Raw genomic sequence first — 17,857 nt, 5'->3', positions numbered from 1 at the left:
GTACTGGGGAGCACTCCTCTGGTGTCTGCTCTGTGACTGACGGGCTGGGGAGCACTCCTCTGGTAGCTGCTCTGTGACTGATGTGCTGGGGAGCACTCCTCTGGTGTCTGCTCTGTGACTGACACGCTGGGGAGCACTCCTCTGGTGTCTGCTCTGTGACTGAGGTACTGGGGAGCACTCCTCTGGTGTCTGCTCTGTGACTGACGGGCTGGGGAGCACTCCTCTGGTGTCTGCTCTGTGACTGAGGTACTGGGGAGCACTCCTCTGGTGTCTGCTCTGTGACTGACGGGCTGGGGAGCACTCCTCTGGTAGCTGCTCTGTGACTGATGTGCTGGGCAGCACTCTGGTGTCTGCTCTGTAACCAACATGCTGGGGAGCACTCCTCTGGTGTCTGCTCTGTGACTGACATGCTGGGGAGCACTCCTCTGGTGTCTGCTCTGTGACTGACACGCTGGGGAGCACTCCTCTGGTGTCTGCTCTGTGACTGAGGTACTGGGGAGCACTCCTCTGGTGTCTGCTCTGTGACTGACGGGCTGGGGAGCACTCCTCTGGTGTCTGCTCTGTGACTGACGGGCTGGGGAGCACTCCTCTGGTGTCTGCTCTGTGACTGACGGGCTGGGGAGCACTCCTCTGGTAGCTGCTCTGTGACTGATGTGCTGGGCAGCACTCTGGTGTCTGCTCTGTAACCAACATGCTGGGGAGCACTCCTCTGGTGTCTGCTCTGTGACTGACATGCTGGGGAGCACTCCTCTGGTGTCTGCTCTGTGACTGACACGCTGGGGAGCACTCCTCTGGTGTCTGCTCTGTGACTGAGGTACTGGGGAGCACTCCTCTGGTGTCTGCTCTGTGACTGACGGGCTGGGGAGCACTCCTCTGGTGTCTGCTCTGTGACTGACGGGCTGGGGAGCACTCCTCTGGTGTCTGCTCTGTGACTGACGGGCTGGGGAGCACTCCTCTGGTGTCTGCTCTGTGACTGAGGTACTGGGGAGCACTCCTCTGGTGTCTGCTCTGTGACTGACGGGCTGGGGAGCACTCCTCTGGTAGCTGCTCTGTGACTGATGTGCTGGGCAGCACTCTGGTGCCTGCTCTGTGACTGACATGCTGGGGAGCACTCCTCTGGTGTCTGCTCTGTGACTGAGGTACTGGGGAGCACTCCTCTGGTGTCTGCTCTGTGACTGACGGGCTGGGGAGCACTCCTCTGGTAGCTGCTCTGTGACTGATGTGCTGGGCAGCACTCTGGTGTCTGCTCTGTGACTGACACGCTGGGGAGCACTCCTCTGGTGTCTGCTCTGTGACTGAGGTACTGGGGAGCACTCCTCTGGAGTCTCCTCTGTGACTGAGGTACTGGGGAGCACTCCTCTGGAGTCTCCTCTGTGACTGATGTACTGGGGAGCACTCCTCTGGTGTCTGCTCTGTGACTGAGGTACTGGGGAGCACTCCTCTGGTGTCTGCTCTGTGACTGAGGTACTGGGGAGCACTCCTCTGGAGTCTCCTCTGTGACTGATGTACTGGGGAGCACTCCTCTGGAGTCTCCTCTGTGACTGATGTACTGGGGAGCACTCCTCTGGAGTCTCCTCTGTGACTGATGTACTGGGGAGCACTCCTCTGGTGTCTGCTCTGTGACTGAGGTACTGGGGAGCACTCCTCTGGAGTCTCCTCTGTGACTGATGTACTGGGGAGCACTCCTCTGGTAGCCGCTCTGTGACTGACGTGCTGGGGAGCGAGCATGAAATAAACAGTGCCATCCCAGGTCCAGCTGGTGCTTCATGAACAGGTGAGAGGACAGGTGAGGTAGATGGAAAGGGAGAGCCTCCACAGAAGAGAAAGCCAAGAAGGCCCCGCAGAGAAGAGGGGGGCACAGAGCAGGAGTCGGGACCACTCTGCTCCACTGGGCTCGCAAGCCAACACCACAGACAACACCAAACAGACGTGTGTGGCTGTGCTCCAGGAAGGAGTCCCAGGTGGCGCAAACAGTTAAATGCTGGGCTATTAACTGAAAGGTTGGAAGTTCAAGCCCACCCAAAAGCACCTCAGAAGAAAGACCCGGTGATCTGCCTCCATAAAGATTACAGCCAGGAAAACCCTACAGGGCAGTTCTACTCTCATGTGGGGTCACCATGAGTACAAATCAATTCAACGGCACCTAACAACAACATGCTCCAATAAGGAGTCCCTGGGTGGCGTAAACAGTTAAGCACTGTACTACTAACTGAAGAGTTAATGGCTCGAACCTACCGAGAGGTGCCGAGAAGGAAAGGCCTGGCAATCTGCTCCCAAAAGGGCACAGCCACAAAAACCTTATGGAGCACAGTTCTACGATGAAACACATGGGGTCACCATGAGTTGGAATCAACTCGGTGACAACTGGTTTTGGTGCTCAATAAAAACACGCAGCAGGCATTTGTGGCCCACGGTCCAGAGTTTGTTGACCCCTGCTTTTAAGCACAGCCAGCTTACTGGGCCCTCTGAGCCTGCCTGCACATCTTTACAGACGCAGAAACTGAAAAGGGTTACTAGGGTTTGGAAATAATGAAATGAGATTCTGCAAAGGAAAAGTGCTTAGCAGTAAGTCCTCAATGAATGGCTTTCCTTCCTATTGTTGCTGCCCTTGGGGCAGTCCCCGACTCAGGGCAGCCCCGTGCACAACAGAACCTGCCCTGCGCCATTCCCATGATCGGCTGCACACTGGACGGCTGTGACGCACAGGGTTTTCAATGACTGCTTTTCAGAAGCTGATCGCCAGGCCTTTCTTCCTAGTCCGTCTTAGTCTGGAAGCTCCACTGAAACCTGTTCACCATCATGACAACAGGCAAGCCTCCACTGGCAGACGGGCGGGGGCTGCGCAGAGGTGCACTGGCTGGGAATCCAGCCCGGGTCTCTCATGTGGAAGGCGGGCATTCTTCCACTGAGTCATCACCGCCCCCCTTGTTAGTAGTAAGTGCTTTATAAATATCTGCCGTTCCCAGGAACCATATCTGCTATCTCTGAGAGGTTTAGAAAGGGAGGAAGGAAAAGGGGAGAAGGTGAAGACTCATTTAAGGAGAAATGAGGGGTTTTGAAGCCAAAATTAATCTCGAGCTGACTTCACTACTTCTGACACATATATCATTTCCCCCTGTAAACTGTCAGCCACTTGCACGCACAGGGCCGAACACCCAGGGGATCCCTGTTCGTGTTACTGCTTCGGCCTGAGGCCATCCACTTGCTCATGGCCACCTGAGCCACTGTACCACCAAGCGCAGGGTCCCCCCTACCCTGAGGCACTCTGCTAGCGGGAAGTCCCTCACTCCTTTATCTACGTGTTCACTGGAGAAACATTCACTGTGCCAGGCCCTGTGCTTACGCTGTAGATACGAAGGTGAGCACCCGACAGCCTGCCCCCATGGGACTCACAGAACAGCCACCAACCTCGTCCCCAAGGTCCCCGCCCAGGTCCCACCCAACATGCCTCTTCCTCCTGATCCCTGTAAAGCCAAATGAATTCCCATCCCCTGTCCCATCAGAATGTATCCTCCATGGGGCAGGACCACCACGCCACAGGCAGTCACAGCATCTGCTCAACATGTGAGGGAGGCCCTTCTGCTGAGTGAAGGCCATGGGGTGGGGGGGGTGACATGAGAGGCAGTGAGGCGAGGGACAGTGAGCCCCCCCGTGTGGCCCTGAGCACCCTGAATCCTGAAACCAGTGTCTCTGATCACTGTGGGCCCCATGAGCCATTTCCTGATTACTCATCTGCGGGTTCTAAGTCACTCATCCCACTCACCAGCTAAAGGGAACTGGCTATGAGCTCCGTGCTTCTCAGAGTTTAAATCATGATGCGATAAGCGGTCACTGTGTCCTTTCAGTTTTTCCTACGACTAGCTCAACAGCTGAGGGAGAACGCGGCTTCTGATGCTCCAAGTGGAGGAGGAAGGGGAAGGGCCGTTTAGACAGCAGGAGAGGCCACCTCCTTGCTAAGCAACGTCTACCAGGCCCATCAAGAGAGCACCTGGGACAAGGGGTGCAGCCGAGCGGGCCCGGGTGGTGGGGCTGGGGCCACTCACCGCGTTTGGGCTTGGGGAAGCTGTCATGCAGCCGGAAGACCACCTTCTCCACGAAGTGCTGGATCTCACACTGCTCGGGGCCACGGACAAACACCATCCAGTCATGGGTGAAGCCCTCCGTGGTGGGCTTCTTCCGCAGTTGGGCGCGATGTCCCAGCTCTAACTTGACCTGGACAGTGCACTGCAGGAGAGAGAGGTGGGACAGGGTCAGGGTGGAGCTGCAGGCTGGCCCACCCACCTCCCGTAAAGCACACTCACTCCATACTGGCCCCGTTAAATACAGAGACTCTTGCTTGAGTGGTACCTCCAAATCCACAGGAAGAACGCTAACGGCTCCCAGGGTGTTCACAGTACACCCCGCCTGTGTTGTTGGGTCCTGTCAAGTTGATTCTGACTCTTAGTGACCCTGTGTAACACAGTAAAACTGCCCCACAGGGTTTCCTAGGCTGTAGTCTTTATAGGAGCAGATTGCCAAGACTTCCTCCCATGGGGCCAGTGGGTGGGTTTGAACCGCCAACCTTTCAGTTAACAGCTGACCACTTAACCACTGTGCCACCAGGGCTCTTCAGGCCTGTGCCAAGTGCTGTCTTCACGTGATCTCCACCAAGCCCACGAGAGGCCCCACATGGCCCACACCCATCATCTCCAGTCCCCCCTTCACTCTCCCTGTTCGGACCACCTGCTCTCCGTGCTGGTCCTCAGATAAGCCAAGCTCACCCCTGCGGTTCCCTCTGCCTGGGATGCCCTTCCCCAGACTTCCCTCTAGCTGGCTCCCCTTGGGCCTGAGGTCTCAGCTCAACGGCCACCTGCTCAGAGAAGCCTACCCTGACCACCCAATCTGAAAGTACCCCACCACCCTCTGTCACTCTTCATCTCATTAGGTGCTCTTCTCAGGATTTATCACTGTCAGAGATCACCCTGTTAACTGCCCATCTAAACCAGTTGCCGCCAAGTGAACTCTGGCTCCTGGCGACTCCACGTGTGTCACAGTGGAGCTATGTTCAATAGCATTTTCAAGGGCTGATTTTTCAGAATCGAACCACCAGGCCTTTGTTCTGAGGAACCTCTGGGTGGAGCTGAAGCTCCAACTTTTTCAGTTAGCAGCCGCATATGCTCCGTCACCACCACCCAGGGCCTCCAACTGCTCACCTACTCCCTTATTATGTAAACTCCTCGGGGGTCAGGACCTTGTCTGTAGCTGAAATCCTAGTGAGAATCTACAGAATACAACTGTGCTAACCACACTGCCGTGACCTCATGTTACAGATGAGGAAACCGTGGCTCCAAGAGTGAACTGCTACACCACACACCACAGTCGCTCGGCGAGTAAGGAGTGGGGACCAGATGCAAGAGGGGTCCGGGTAACCCGAGGGCCCACTCCCTCAGCCACTCTGCCATCCCACCACATACCCCCGATAAAAGCACGTTCATTCTATTTCATCCTACGGAATTCTTCCTGGAGACAGTCATCTAAACCACCAGCAGAAAACACTGGCATTTGGTTTTCAAGGCAGAAGGTGGTTCCCAGTCAGGATGGAGAGGCAAGTCTGGTGTGGCTGGTGACCAGTCACAGGTGGGCCAGAGGCCTCAGGAGCCACGCACCCTCTGTGATGCACCAGACTGACACTCTCCCTGAAACATAAAGCGACTCGTGCCAACTCCACTCCACCGAACACAGAGCCACACTGCTCAAAGGATTCTCAACACCTTGGGCCAAAGCCAGTGACAGGGAGCCCATCCTAAACATCCCCTCCGGAGTGGAGAAACCTCCCAGACCTCAAATAGACACAGTCCTTCTAGCTAGTATCAAGTACGACAATGTTACAAGAAGACACACACCAAGTGGACACTTGTTTCTAAGTGCCAAGATAACCAGGAACGGATTGGGACTCCCAGAGCTGAGCGCCCACTCGCACCGCTCCGCAGGCCCTTTCTGCTGGCCACCTCCCTGCCCCGCCCCATCGGAGAACTCTGAGTCAGTTCCTTCCCTCTCTCTTTCTTGCCAGCTGCCCTCGGGGACCACGTACATCTCTGTCACTGCCCCTCCAGGACCTGGCTCTTCTCTGGAATCCCACTGCCCTGGGTCGGACCCTCACCACTTCCAGAGGCCTACAATGTCATCTAAGTGGTCATCTTACTGTCCACCCCTCTCCCTGGGGCTCTCCACACACATAATACTAGGTATCACGAGGAAAGCCGGTCACGTGGGACTGGCTGCCCGTGCACCCATCACGGTAAAGCTGTGAGCGCTCACCGCTCCCTTGGAAGAAAGTCCAAACTCCTCAGCACACTCCCCCCCCCCCAAACCTGGGCATTTCCTCCCACCTGAGGCTCACACCTTCCCACTTTAACCCTCTCAGAGTCAGAAGTGTATCTTGCAGGCCATGTGTAGGTTTCACATATTGAGGGGACACACACACATACGCGGAAGCTATTACTACGTTGCTGATGTGCCTTAGAGACACAGGAGATACACACACCGTGTGCTGTTGTTGGTGCCACCCAGTCAGTTCCGACTCACACCACCCGTGTGACAGAGGAGAACCACCCACGGGGTTTCCCGGGCTGTCATCTTTACGGGAGCAGCTCGCCAGGGCTTTCTCCTGCAGAACCATTGCAGGGGTTTTAATCACCAACTTTGGTAAGCAGCCCGTTGCGCCATCGGGGCTCCTCACACACAGCCTATGTCTGGCTAACGCAAATAGCTGGCGGTTGTCATCAGCTCTGACTCAGAGGACTCCTCTGTGTGTCAGAGCAGAAATGTGACCCACAGGGTTTCCAACAGCTGATTTTTCAGGAGATGGCCAGGCCTTTCTTCTGAGGAGCCTCTGGGTGGGCTGGAACCACTAACCTTTCTGTTAGCAGGAAGTGTGTTAACTGTTTACACCACCCCGAACCTGCTGCCATTGGGTCGATTTTGACTTATCGTGACCCTAGAGGTTAGAGTAGAACTGCCCTACAAGGTTTCCAAGGCTGTAATCTTTATGGAAGCAGACTGGCACACCTTTCTCCTGCAGAACAGCTGGTATGTTCAAATCGCCGACCTTCCAGTTAACAGCCAGGCGCTTAACCACTGCACCAACAGCATTCCTTCTGCACCGCACAGGGACTCCTAAATCAAATGGCCAGCCGTCCCCCCGACACACGGGCAACGCTCACTCCTGCCTGCCTTCGTTTCTCCTACTCCTCACCTAGGATGCCCTGGACTCATCTCTCTGCTCCAAAATCCTACTCGTCCCTCAAGTCCCGGCTCAAGAGCTGCTTCCTCCAAAGCCCCTTCTGAGTTCCACGCTAGAAATGAGTTGTTTCCCGTGGATCTTGCGGAAGTGAGCATCCAGCTCCACACGCCCATCTCCTGTGCCTCGCGCACCTGAGTTGTTCACTGCTGTCTCCCCCAAGGGCCCTGTGAAGTCTCTGCCAGCAGGGACCACAGCCTGTCCGTCCTTTCCGTCTCACTCGGAGCCATGGCCCTGAGGCCTCAGTGATCCTGGATTCATTACAGCTGAGCGCCTGCCCAGCAGCGATTCTGAGTCGGCTTTCCAGGATGGAAGGAGCAAACTGGCAGACAGAACAGGGTGGTTCCACGACCTCCACTGCCCCGAGACCAGGAGAACGGACAGTGCCAGCCTCCAGTACGGACCGTTTTGATCAAGGACCCATGGGAGGATCCTGATCAAAAAGAGAAAAACATGGGAATAGAATTTCAAATTCTTACAGAAACTAGATTTACTGGACCCACTGGGACTGGGGAACCCCCAAATCTACTACCCTGAGATAATCTTTAGGCCTTGAACCAAACCTATCCCATGAAGTCATCTTTAAACTGAAGCACAGTCTAGCTCAACTAGTGAAGAAAGCTCTCCTGAAGCAGTGCGCTCTCTGGAAGAATTAGCCATAGGAGATGACGGTGACAACAGCAATGCTAGACCACAGGGGAGGAGGTCAGGGGACAGAGTCTGAGCCGCTGGTGGTGGAACAACTGGGGAGACAGCGGGAACGGCGACACACTGCGAGGAGCGTAACCAACATCAGTGAACACACATGTAGGAAACGTGGAGTGGCTGCATGTCTGTTATATTTTCACCACAGATAAAATTCAGAAAAGAAAATAAGCAGCAGCTAAAGGAGTTTAGAAATGATTGATAATATTTTTATTATAAAAAACAGAAGACGACTAGGGTGATTCCAAGGTGTGGAGGGGCCAGTGAGAGGCTTGGGGCTCTGGGTCCTTAGCAAGCCAGGTACAAGGGCTAGGAGAAAACATTCCCCTGGCACCAGACGACAGTCCCCTTGGGGTTCCACAGGAAAGAGAGCAGTGACGACCTAAGGACCGGGTACACTGAGGGAGGAGCTGGGATCTGATGGAGCGTTTAGATCTGACCCCACAGAGATGACGCCCAGCTGTGAGTGGACGGGGGAGATGAGGAAACGGGATCTGAGTGAAAGCACTCCAGGGACCTGTTTACAGCCTGGAGTAATGGCAGAAAGGAGAAAAACACACAAGAGACCTGCTAGGAGACGGTCAAAGAGAGGGGCTGGAAAAGGAGGGTGCTGGAGCCTGAAGTGGGGGGACTGGTGGGACCCAAGAGAGGAGGCAAGAGGAAGAGACTTGAGTGACTCCAGGGCCCAGGCTGCGGGGATGAGCACGAAGCACAGAGGGCGGGAGGTGAAAGGCCTGGGCGAGGTGCACTGACAGAAACACGGAACGTTCCAGTGGAAAGAGCTCACCAAAGGCACCTCAGAGGAAAGGCCTGGCGATGAGGGGCCAAACGTCTGGACAAACGAGTACTGCTCAGAACCAACCGCATCACCTGAATAGCGCTGCACACAGACAATCTTCAACAGCAACAACAAAACCCAATCAGTATTTAAGTCCAGCTGCCATCAAGTGGCTTCCGACCGCTGACAGTTTTCAATGGCTGCGACCCTTTCGAAGCAGACTCCTAGGCCCGGCTTCTGAAGTGCCCCTGGGGGAACCTGAGCCTCAGCCTTTCGGTTAGTAGTCAAGTGCTTAACCATTTGCGCCCCCTGGGGACTCCTGGACAATACTTACACTCTCCCTAATACGCTTTGGAACCGACTCGATGGCAGTAGGCTTGGCTTGTTTGGTTTGGTTAATAAGCTGCAGTCATCATGTCCATTTATGTGTATCGCCCTCTGCTTTGCCAAGAGGCTTCCTGAATCGCTGGGACGGTTACAGGCGAAAACGAATCCCATACAATTTTAACAGCAACAATCCTGTACGGAAATCAACTTCGGGGTCTTTGGCGTTGTTGTGTGGCATTAAGTTGATTCTAACTCATAGCGACCCTGTAAGATGGTGCAGAACTGCCCACAGCTTCCCAGGTGGTGATCTTTACAGAAGCTGATCGCCCGCCTTTCCCTTGAGGAGCCACCGGTGGGTTCAAGTCACTGACCTTTCAGTTAGCAGCCAACACTAACTGTTGTGCCACCAGGGCTCCTCCTCTGGCATTAACTCCTCCTACATGATGAAACCGTCTCTTCTCCAAACCAGCTGCCAAAATCCTGGCATTTCTGAGTGGCTGGGGCTCCTCCCCAGGGCACACAAGTGGCAAAGCAGTTTTGTGAAAGAGTGGAAGACCACAGCGCCATCGGAGAGGGGGAACACGTCGGCGCCAAAATAAGCTTCGCAGCCAAAGTCAACAGGAAGGTCCTGAAGCCGGGACGGGCAGGCCATCCCTGCAGCCAGCCAGCAGGCCGTGCCCACAGCTCCACCAGGGCGGCAACTATGCCCGGGGGCGGGTGCCAACCTCTGCCTTGACACCCCCGGTTCAGGGCGTGTCACAGATCCAGTCAACAGATTCACAGTTAACACGCCCAGCCTTCTTACCCCAGGCACGCTGGGGCACCCTTCAGTGCTGGAATCTTCCAAGAAAGACAGTAGGATAACACAGACTCTGAGCCATACTAACAAGAAAAGAAACTCACCGATTCAACAAGACACTCAGGCTACATTAACTAGAACAAGAAGCGTGACTGCCGAGCCCTGGCCAGCTACTTTAACATACTGACTCACGATAATTTATTAGCATGGGAGGAGCCCTGATGGCACAGTGGTGAAGCGCTCAGCTGCTAACCAAAAGGTTGGTGGTTCAAACCTACCCAGAGGTTCCATGGGAGAAAGACCTGTCGATCTGCTCCCATAAAGATTAAAAAATTACAACCTAGAAAACCCTGTGGGGCAGTTCTACTGTCACATGGGGTCTCTGAGTCAAAATTGACTCGATGGCACCTAACAACAACAGCAAAAGCCAACTCCACATCCAAGGGGTACGTCCCCTCCTTCCCCTACTCCACCAGGGCTCCTTCCCCGTCCGTTAGCACCAAAGGACTGAAGATCAATTAGCCATCTCCCTAGGAAGGAAGGGTGCCTGGAAAAAGGCCTTAGCGGATGACTCTCCAGGACTGAATGGATCGCGTGTGTCCCAGCAGCTGGTCTCCCAACTTTCCCACCTGGCAGCCTCCCCATCCCCCGGACAGTTCTTCCGAGACACCAGCACTGCCTGCTGCTGGGAGGGCACGCTGTGGAACTGCCAGAATCGACAGCTGAAAGCAATCCGGGGCCTGGCCTCACTTACGGCCACTTCCCGGTCCTTTGGGGAGCACCTTGGCCAATCCACTCCCCAACAAAAGCCAAGAACAAAGGGGGAAAGTCCAGGCCTGCCCCAGAGAATGACCATTTAAACTCTGGGGAGTCATCAAAAAGTGGCACATGAGCCATCAGGGGGCAGTGAAGCCAGGCAGAGGGCCTGCCCTAGGCCTTGCCCTCTTTCCAGGCCAACTGGCAGAGGGCACTCGGCACCTAAGGGTGGAATCCTAAACCTTGCAGGGCAGCTTCCAGGCACTTCATCACTCAAGTATAGATCTCAGGAACCCGTGGTGGTACAAACGATGAATGCGCTCGGCTGCTAACCCAAAGGCTGGAGGTTTGAGTCTACCCAGAGGTGCCTTGGAAGAAAGGCCTGGCAATCTACTTCCAAAAAACTCAGCCACTGAACACAGTTCTGCTCTAACACACAAGGGGTCGCCATGAGTTGGAGTCGACTCGATGGTAACTCATTGGTATAGCGCTCCCCAGGTTTGGACTATGATGGCCTGCACCTGACACAGAAGGAGCCAGCTCCAAACAACCCAAAGCCCTCTCCTGATCAGTTCCTTCCCGCTTCCCAGGAGCCTGCCCTAGGCCCCAGAAGACAGGTCCTGAACAACTGGGTTATCTGTAAGACTTCCCCATGTTTTCTCGTGGGAATTCTTTCAGCAGGTGCCCTTTCCCCTGGGAATCTGCAGATCACCAAGTGGTACAATTAGGCCTGGAGTTGGGCTCCTGCACCTAACTCCCCCTGATGACAATCCCCCCCCCCACCCTTGGGAGGAGAGCGCACTGAGAAATCTGTGCCCTCTTCAGCCTAAACGACTGCTCCAATCCCATTGGGCAGAACACGGTTGCTGGTTCAGCACTAAAAAATGGCACTTGGGGAGTCCTGTGGAGTGATGGCCAAACAAAACCAAATAAAATACTCTTTGCAGAACCTTCTCCCTACAGACCTGGTCGGGGGCTCTCTGGAACAGACACTGAATCAGACATGAGAGTAATGAGGAAGTAATGGCTGTCCCTTTGTCAGCCCTCAAAAGCAGAGGACTGTCTGCCAGCAGGTGGGGACCCCCTGCTGACAGCTGCATGAGGAGGCCGTGTTGTCAACCCCTGGCGCACAGGCCAGCACCCCCTCCCTTCTCCTGGCTGCATCTGCCCTTGTCCCTCTGCTCCAGGGCACAAGGTTGATGATGAAGGATGGGACAGGCTCAAAGAGTTTCTCTGTGAAGAGCACGGACCATGTGGATAAGCAAACATACTCCCTGTCCTTAAGAGTCTGCAGGTTCCCGGTAAGGCTGACCCCCACCAAACTGCCAGGGCGGCCTTGGGTAGGCCATGTATTTACGAGATGCCATCCAGGTATACGCGGGCAAACCAGGTGCACAAATGGCACGCCAGGTGCCTCCTGGGCTCTCCAGGGAGCAGAAGTGCAGTCTCATGAGTTCTCTGAGCGAACACAACCCCAGTAGCGGCACCCGGCGCCAGACTAGGTGACAGTGGCTACAGAGGGATAAGTTCCTAGCCACTCGCATTTAACGAACGTTCGGTGAAGCTCAAAAAGTGCAAAACTGTGCACTGGAGACTACAACGGACGTGAACAAGAACAGGGCTGGACTCTGGCTCCTGCCCTCAAGCCCTTCACGACATGCCAACTCTAGGACAAAAAGCTGGCAGGGCAACTATCCAGGCAATAGCTTTGGAGTTGCGGGAAGAGAGAATCCGGGCATTCTCAGTTAGTGTTCTGAGGAAGGCCGAGCTTTGTAATGCAAGGTTTGGGGCAAGAGCCGAGCCAGCGAACTAAAAATTCTACCACACGTTGACACTTCTCTGGACTTTTTTGGACTGCATTTTTCGGTGGCTGCGGGGAGGGGGTTACTCACAGTCATAGCCATTAAAAACAAACCTACCCTTCTAGAACAACACCCTAAATCATTATACAGCCTGTAAACGCACCGCCATCAAGCCGATTCCGACTCAAAGTGACCCGGGAGGACAGAGCAGAACTGCCCCATAGGGTTTCCAAGGCTGTAAATCTTTACAGAAGCCAACTACCACGTCTTTATCCTGCTGAGTGGGTGGTAGATTTGAACCACTGACCTTCTGGTCAGCAGCTAAGTGCTTAGCCTCTGCACCACCAGGGCTCCTATCATTACAAGGCAGTTGTTTCCAAATTCAAACTTTAAGTAGAGCCTTTTCTCTGGGTGGTACAAACAGCTAACATGCTTGGCTGCTAACTGAAAGGCTGGAGCTTCAAGTCTACCCAGTGATACCTCGAAAGAAAGGCCTGGCGATCTGCTTCCAAAAAATCAGTTAGTGAAAACCCTCTGGAGCACAGTCCTACCCTGACACACCTGGAGTAGCCATGAGTTACAGTCCCCTTGACGGCAACTGGTATGACTTCAAAAATCAATAGTCGTCAATCGATCCAACTGTTGGATTTGCTTGGTCTGCTACCCACTTCAGACCCCAGGACCATACCTATGCACGAGTAGGACTACCTGGTCCTTTTGGAGAACAGACTGGCTCAGAAGCTAAAACCACTTCCCAGCTGCCCCAGCAACCACCATCCGTCCAGTTTCCCTACTCCCAGATCATCCCCTTGCAAGCTTTTCAGCATCTGCTCATTTTCCTTCGCTGCCATCCTTGGGAAAACCCTTCTGGCGTGGTGGTTAAGTGCTACTGCTGCTAACCAAGAGCTGGGCAGTCCGAATACACCAGGTGCTCCTTGGAAACTCTGTGGGGCAGTTCTGTTCTGTCTTACAGGGTCGCTAGGAGTCATAACCGACTCAATGGCAATGGATTTGGTTTTTTTGGTTCACCATCCTTGGAAAGAAATCACACCCTTCCCAGGTATGACCCCTAAGGGGGCAAAAGAGCTCATTCACCACCACCCCCAAATACTAATTCCACAGATGACAAGCTAGTCAGTACAGACATGGGCGCGGAGGAGGATGGGGCAATGGGAACCAGAAAGACCTTCTCCTGGGCGTGAGAAAAAGACTGCAATGCTGAGAAGTCAAGCCCGAAGCAAAATGCGAAATCCTACTCATTAGCTAAACTGGAAGTCCTACAGGAAGTGACTGGAGGGTACTAAGAGACTCAAGCCTCAAAAAGCCAGAGGGCACAGGGGGAGTTTTGCACTCTCTGTGAGGCAACTGCAGGTTTGTGACACCTCAGGGTAGAAAGGGAAGGCCGAGATTCCGCTGGATTCAAAGTGTTTTCTGTGTACCCTGAGTCTTTCTGTAATACTCGCCACCAACTCACCTACGTGGATAAAAGGGAACCATTCTCCATGGCTCCCCGGGGGCCTCAGTCTCGGGTCAGGAAAGGATAGAGCTCCTGTGCCTCTCCCAAATTCACATGCAAACACGCCAGGGGAATAAGGATCAGACGACGGGTACTTTCCTTGGGGACCCATTTCACTTGCAAACACTTCTGCCAGGATCTCCACCAGCACCGTCCTACAGAACTTTCTGTGATGATGCAAATGCTGTCTGTCTGCGCTGTCCAATAACGTGGCTGGTGGCCATGTGTGGCTAAGGAGCACTTAGAATGTGGCTAGTGTGACTGAGCTGTCAAATTCTGGCTAGTTTAAATGTAAATAGCCCACGTGCTAGCTGCTGCGTACTTGGGCTGTGTAATCGAGCTCTCGGGCCTGTGTGTTCAGCAGTCCACCCAAGCAAAACCTTCCTCTTCCCCTGTCACCAGCCAAGAATGCCATCTATGCTCCCCCATCCACTCACAGAAATGACAACTGCCCAGACAACGCTTAACACGCTCAGCTGCTAACGGAAAGCTTGGCGATTCAAGTCCACTCAGAGGTGCCTCGGAAGACCTGACAATCTGCTTCCAAAAGATCACCCATTCGAAACCCTGTGGGGCACACACAGCTCTGCTCTGACACGTGGGTCACCATGAGTCGGAATCGACTCAGTAGCAACTGCCCCAACATCCAGGGCCCAGCACATCATAGATGGAAGGAAAATGCTTCTGCCTAAGACACCTTTCCTGGGACTGAGGGGTGGGCTGGTGACAGGGCAACATTCCATCCCTTGTGGTGAAGAACAAGGCATGGGCTTCCTTTAAAGCAGACGCTGAAGATACGCTGTTTTGTTTCTTAGCTTAATACCATTGGAGCCAACAAGCGCCCTTCAAGAGAACCTGACTCCCGACTCTGGAAATCCATCATCCACCTGCGAAAAACTCTTCCCTACCTCTCAAGAGAGGGTAGCCACACCAAAGTCAAAGGAAACCTGGTGACTGTGTCACCTGCCCGCCAACAATTCTGTCCTACAGGCGGCCAGAACAGGCGGAAGTCTCTTGCCCTGAACCCCTGGAACCACACAGCCACAAAGCACCTCACCAGAGCTAACTCAGTGGTGCCAGGAGCCAAGGACACCCCAACCTACCCTAGCTAAAGGCGGAGATCTCATCTACCACCCCACAACGCCACATGGCCTTTCCTTGCCTCACACCCCTGAAGCCAGGGGAAAGGGAGGAGGAAGAAATGACCCTATTAAGGGAGCAACGGGGCTGGGGGGAGCAGGAAGGGCCTTTGGTATTAAAGATGAGACAAAGCAGACTTTGGCGAAAGGGGTACGAAGGGCCAGATCTGCCTCGAGTTTACATGAACCAACAAGATTGGCTCCAGGCTTCCAGATCAAAGGGGGAGGGGACACTGGGAGAGTTTAGGGAGGTGTGGGAATACACCCTGGGTTTGGAGCAAGCCTCCTGGCAGGATGGAGGCTCCAAGATGCTGGGAAAGAAAAGGAAAATATGGGGGGGGGGGTTGGCTGGGGGTGTTGGGAGGCAGCGGGAGGCAGCCACCAAGATAAGGAGGGAGGTGCAGGTGCCTTAGACAGGGGTCCTGGGGCCTGCAGTTCTGTGAAGGGAGGCTGGCTGAGGCTGGCGGAAACCAGATGGGGGAGAGAGGTCTGGACTGGGGGAAACACGGGGACACATGAATTAGGGTCCCAGGGGACAAAGGGAGTCCAAGCTGAGGGGAGGGGCAGAGTTTGGTGTCTGAGGAGTTTAGAGGCTCCAGGTGAGAGAAGAAATTGCCCTAGTCCTGGAATACGAGAAGAGGGTCTGAAAGTCAAAAAGCCAGCCCCTCAGGCACTGCAGTCTGAAGGCCTGAAACCAGAGGGGGGCTGAGGACCCTCACAGCAGGCCTGGGTTTTAGGTAAAAGGGCGGAAGGCTGGGGTCCCGGGGAGTTAGAGGGAGCTCGGGCCAGGCTGGGTGAGGGGAAGATCAGAGGGGAGAAGACTCAGGCCAGCGTCCTCAGCCATCCAGCCATCGGGGGCTAAGGCTCAGGCAGAGGATGAGGGGAAAGAAAGCCTGGGCTGGGCCAGGGTTCGAGGGAGGAGGAGGCTGCAGACCAGGGTCCCAGGGGATCTGAGGGGACTCAAACCCAGGCAAAGGCTCAAAGGAGACAAGGCAGCAAGTTGGGGACTCAGGGAGTTTAAGGGGTTCAGGGGCAGGGTCCGGAAAAGGAAGGGGACACCAGCAGGCCCTGGATCCAAAGGAAAAGGGGTACTGGCCAGGTCTGAGGAGTCCCAAATGGAGTGAGGAGGCTCTGGGATGGGCTATGGTCCCCAGGAAGGCTCTGAGGGGACATAGGCTGGGCCAGAGTCCCCAAAAAGGGTCCAAGAGGGCTCTAGGCTAGGCTGGGGACCCCAAGAAGGGTCTGAGGGGATGTGGACCATACAGGGTCCCAGAAAAGGGTCAAAGGGGATACAAGCTGAGCCAGGGTCCCCAAGAATGGTCTAAGGGGGCTCTGGGCCGGGCCTCCAAAAGGCACCTGAGGGGAATGTAGGCCAGACCAGGGTTCCAAAGGGCGCCCGAGGGGAGCGTAGGTCAGGCTGGGGTCCCTCAGTTGTATATGAAGAAACATAGGCCAGATCAGGGTCCCCAAGAAGGGTGAGGATGGTCTGGGTCAGGCTAGGGTCTCTGAGAAGGGTCTAGGGGGACGTCGGCCGCCCGGGATTCCAGAGAATGGTCTGAGAGAACATGGGCCATGCAAAGTCCCAAAAAAGGGTCCCAGGGAATACGGGCTGGGCTGGGATCTCCGAGGTAGTCTGAGGGGGTATCTGGGACGGGCCGCGGTCCCCGAAAAGGGTCTGCGGGGGTCTGGGCCGGGCTTGGAGTTCCAGAGAATGCCCGAGGCGGGTGGAGGCCGGGCCCGGGTCCCCGAGAAGGATCTGCGGGAACATAGGCCAGGCCGGGGTCCCCGAGAAGGGTCCGAAGGGGCTCTAGGCCAGGCTGGGGTCCCCAAGAAGGGTCTGAAAGGATATGGGCCGTGCAGGACTCCCCGAGAAGGGTCGGAGGGGTGAGGGCTGGGCCAGGTCCCGGGGTGTCCACGGGGCGCCGGCCGGGGTCGGGTGGGGGAGGGGCGCCCCCGCCCACATAAAGGCGGGGAGCGGCGGGCGCGCGCACGGAGCTGGGCGCGGGGCGGGCCGGGGCCGCGGCGGCGGCGAGCGGAGGGAAGGGCCGGGCGGGCGGGCGGCGCGGGGCTGCGCTGAGGCGGCGCGGCCGCTCCTCACCTGATTGTCCATGGCTGGCGCCCCGCCCCGCCCCCGGGCCCCGCGTCGCTCGCCGCCGCCGCCGCCGCTCAGCGCCGCCCCGCCGCCCTCATTGTCTGTCAGCCGCCGCCGACGCCGCCACCGCCGCCGCCGCTCCGGGCCGCCCGCCGCCCGCCAGCCCCGCGGAACCGGAAACCACCGCCAGCCCGGGTCGCGCACCGACCGCGGCCCCCGCCGCCGACTCGGGCCCGCCGCCCGGACGGACGGCGCTGTTGGCCACTCAGCAGCGTGGACGGGCGCACGTGGGGCGGGACTTCCGGCCTGGCGAGGGCCAGCCGGGCTGCGGTCGGAGGGACGAAGCCCGCAGCCAATGGGAGGCTCAGGCCGGAGGGGCGGGAGGAGGGAGTGAGGGAGGTGCGAGGCGAGCCCTGAGGAGGGGAGCGCGAGGTGTGCGCTGCACGTGGAGGGGGGCGGGGGCGGGGACGAGCGCGCCGTGCTTGCGCGCCGCGGCCCGCAGGGGGCGCTGTCTCCTGGCGGGAGCATCTCCCTGTCCCGAGCTTGGGGTGGTGGGTTCGACTCCGGGAACGGGGTCCTGGGACACTTGTTTCCTAGCTGCGTGTTGCTGCTGTGTGATGGAATGAGCCCTGGGCTCTGGATCTGAAGATGAATACTCGAATCT

At 56.1% G+C, this 17,857-nt stretch overlaps 1 protein-coding gene across 3 annotated transcripts in view; it reads right to left on the bottom strand.

The window, feature by feature from the left end:
- Window positions 1-17,256, bottom strand: part of MLLT1 (MLLT1 super elongation complex subunit) — an 80,299-nt gene extending 63,043 nt beyond the window's left edge. The window contains exons 1-2 of one of the 3 annotated variants that reach the window (XM_064280403.1): window positions 17,200-17,256; window positions 4,044-4,224 (exon numbers count right to left, since the gene is read on the bottom strand). In XM_064280403.1, coding sequence (XP_064136473.1) covers window positions 4,044-4,224; window positions 17,200-17,211 — 193 coding nt within the window. In that variant the 5' untranslated portion in view covers window positions 17,212-17,256. Of the gene's footprint in view, window positions 1-4,043; window positions 4,225-5,453; window positions 16,984-17,199 lie in introns of those variants that run through there. The other 2 variants (XM_064280404.1, XM_064280402.1) reach the window with 2 other exon arrangements.
- Window positions 17,257-17,857: the final 601 nt, after the last annotated feature.

This window comes from Loxodonta africana, chromosome 3, assembly GCF_030014295.1.
Source record: "Loxodonta africana isolate mLoxAfr1 chromosome 3, mLoxAfr1.hap2, whole genome shotgun sequence".
NCBI classification, from domain to species: domain Eukaryota; kingdom Metazoa; phylum Chordata; class Mammalia; order Proboscidea; family Elephantidae; genus Loxodonta; species Loxodonta africana.
The sequence above is the reverse complement of the archived record's forward strand: the minus strand, read 5'-3'. Positions and strand labels throughout refer to the sequence as shown.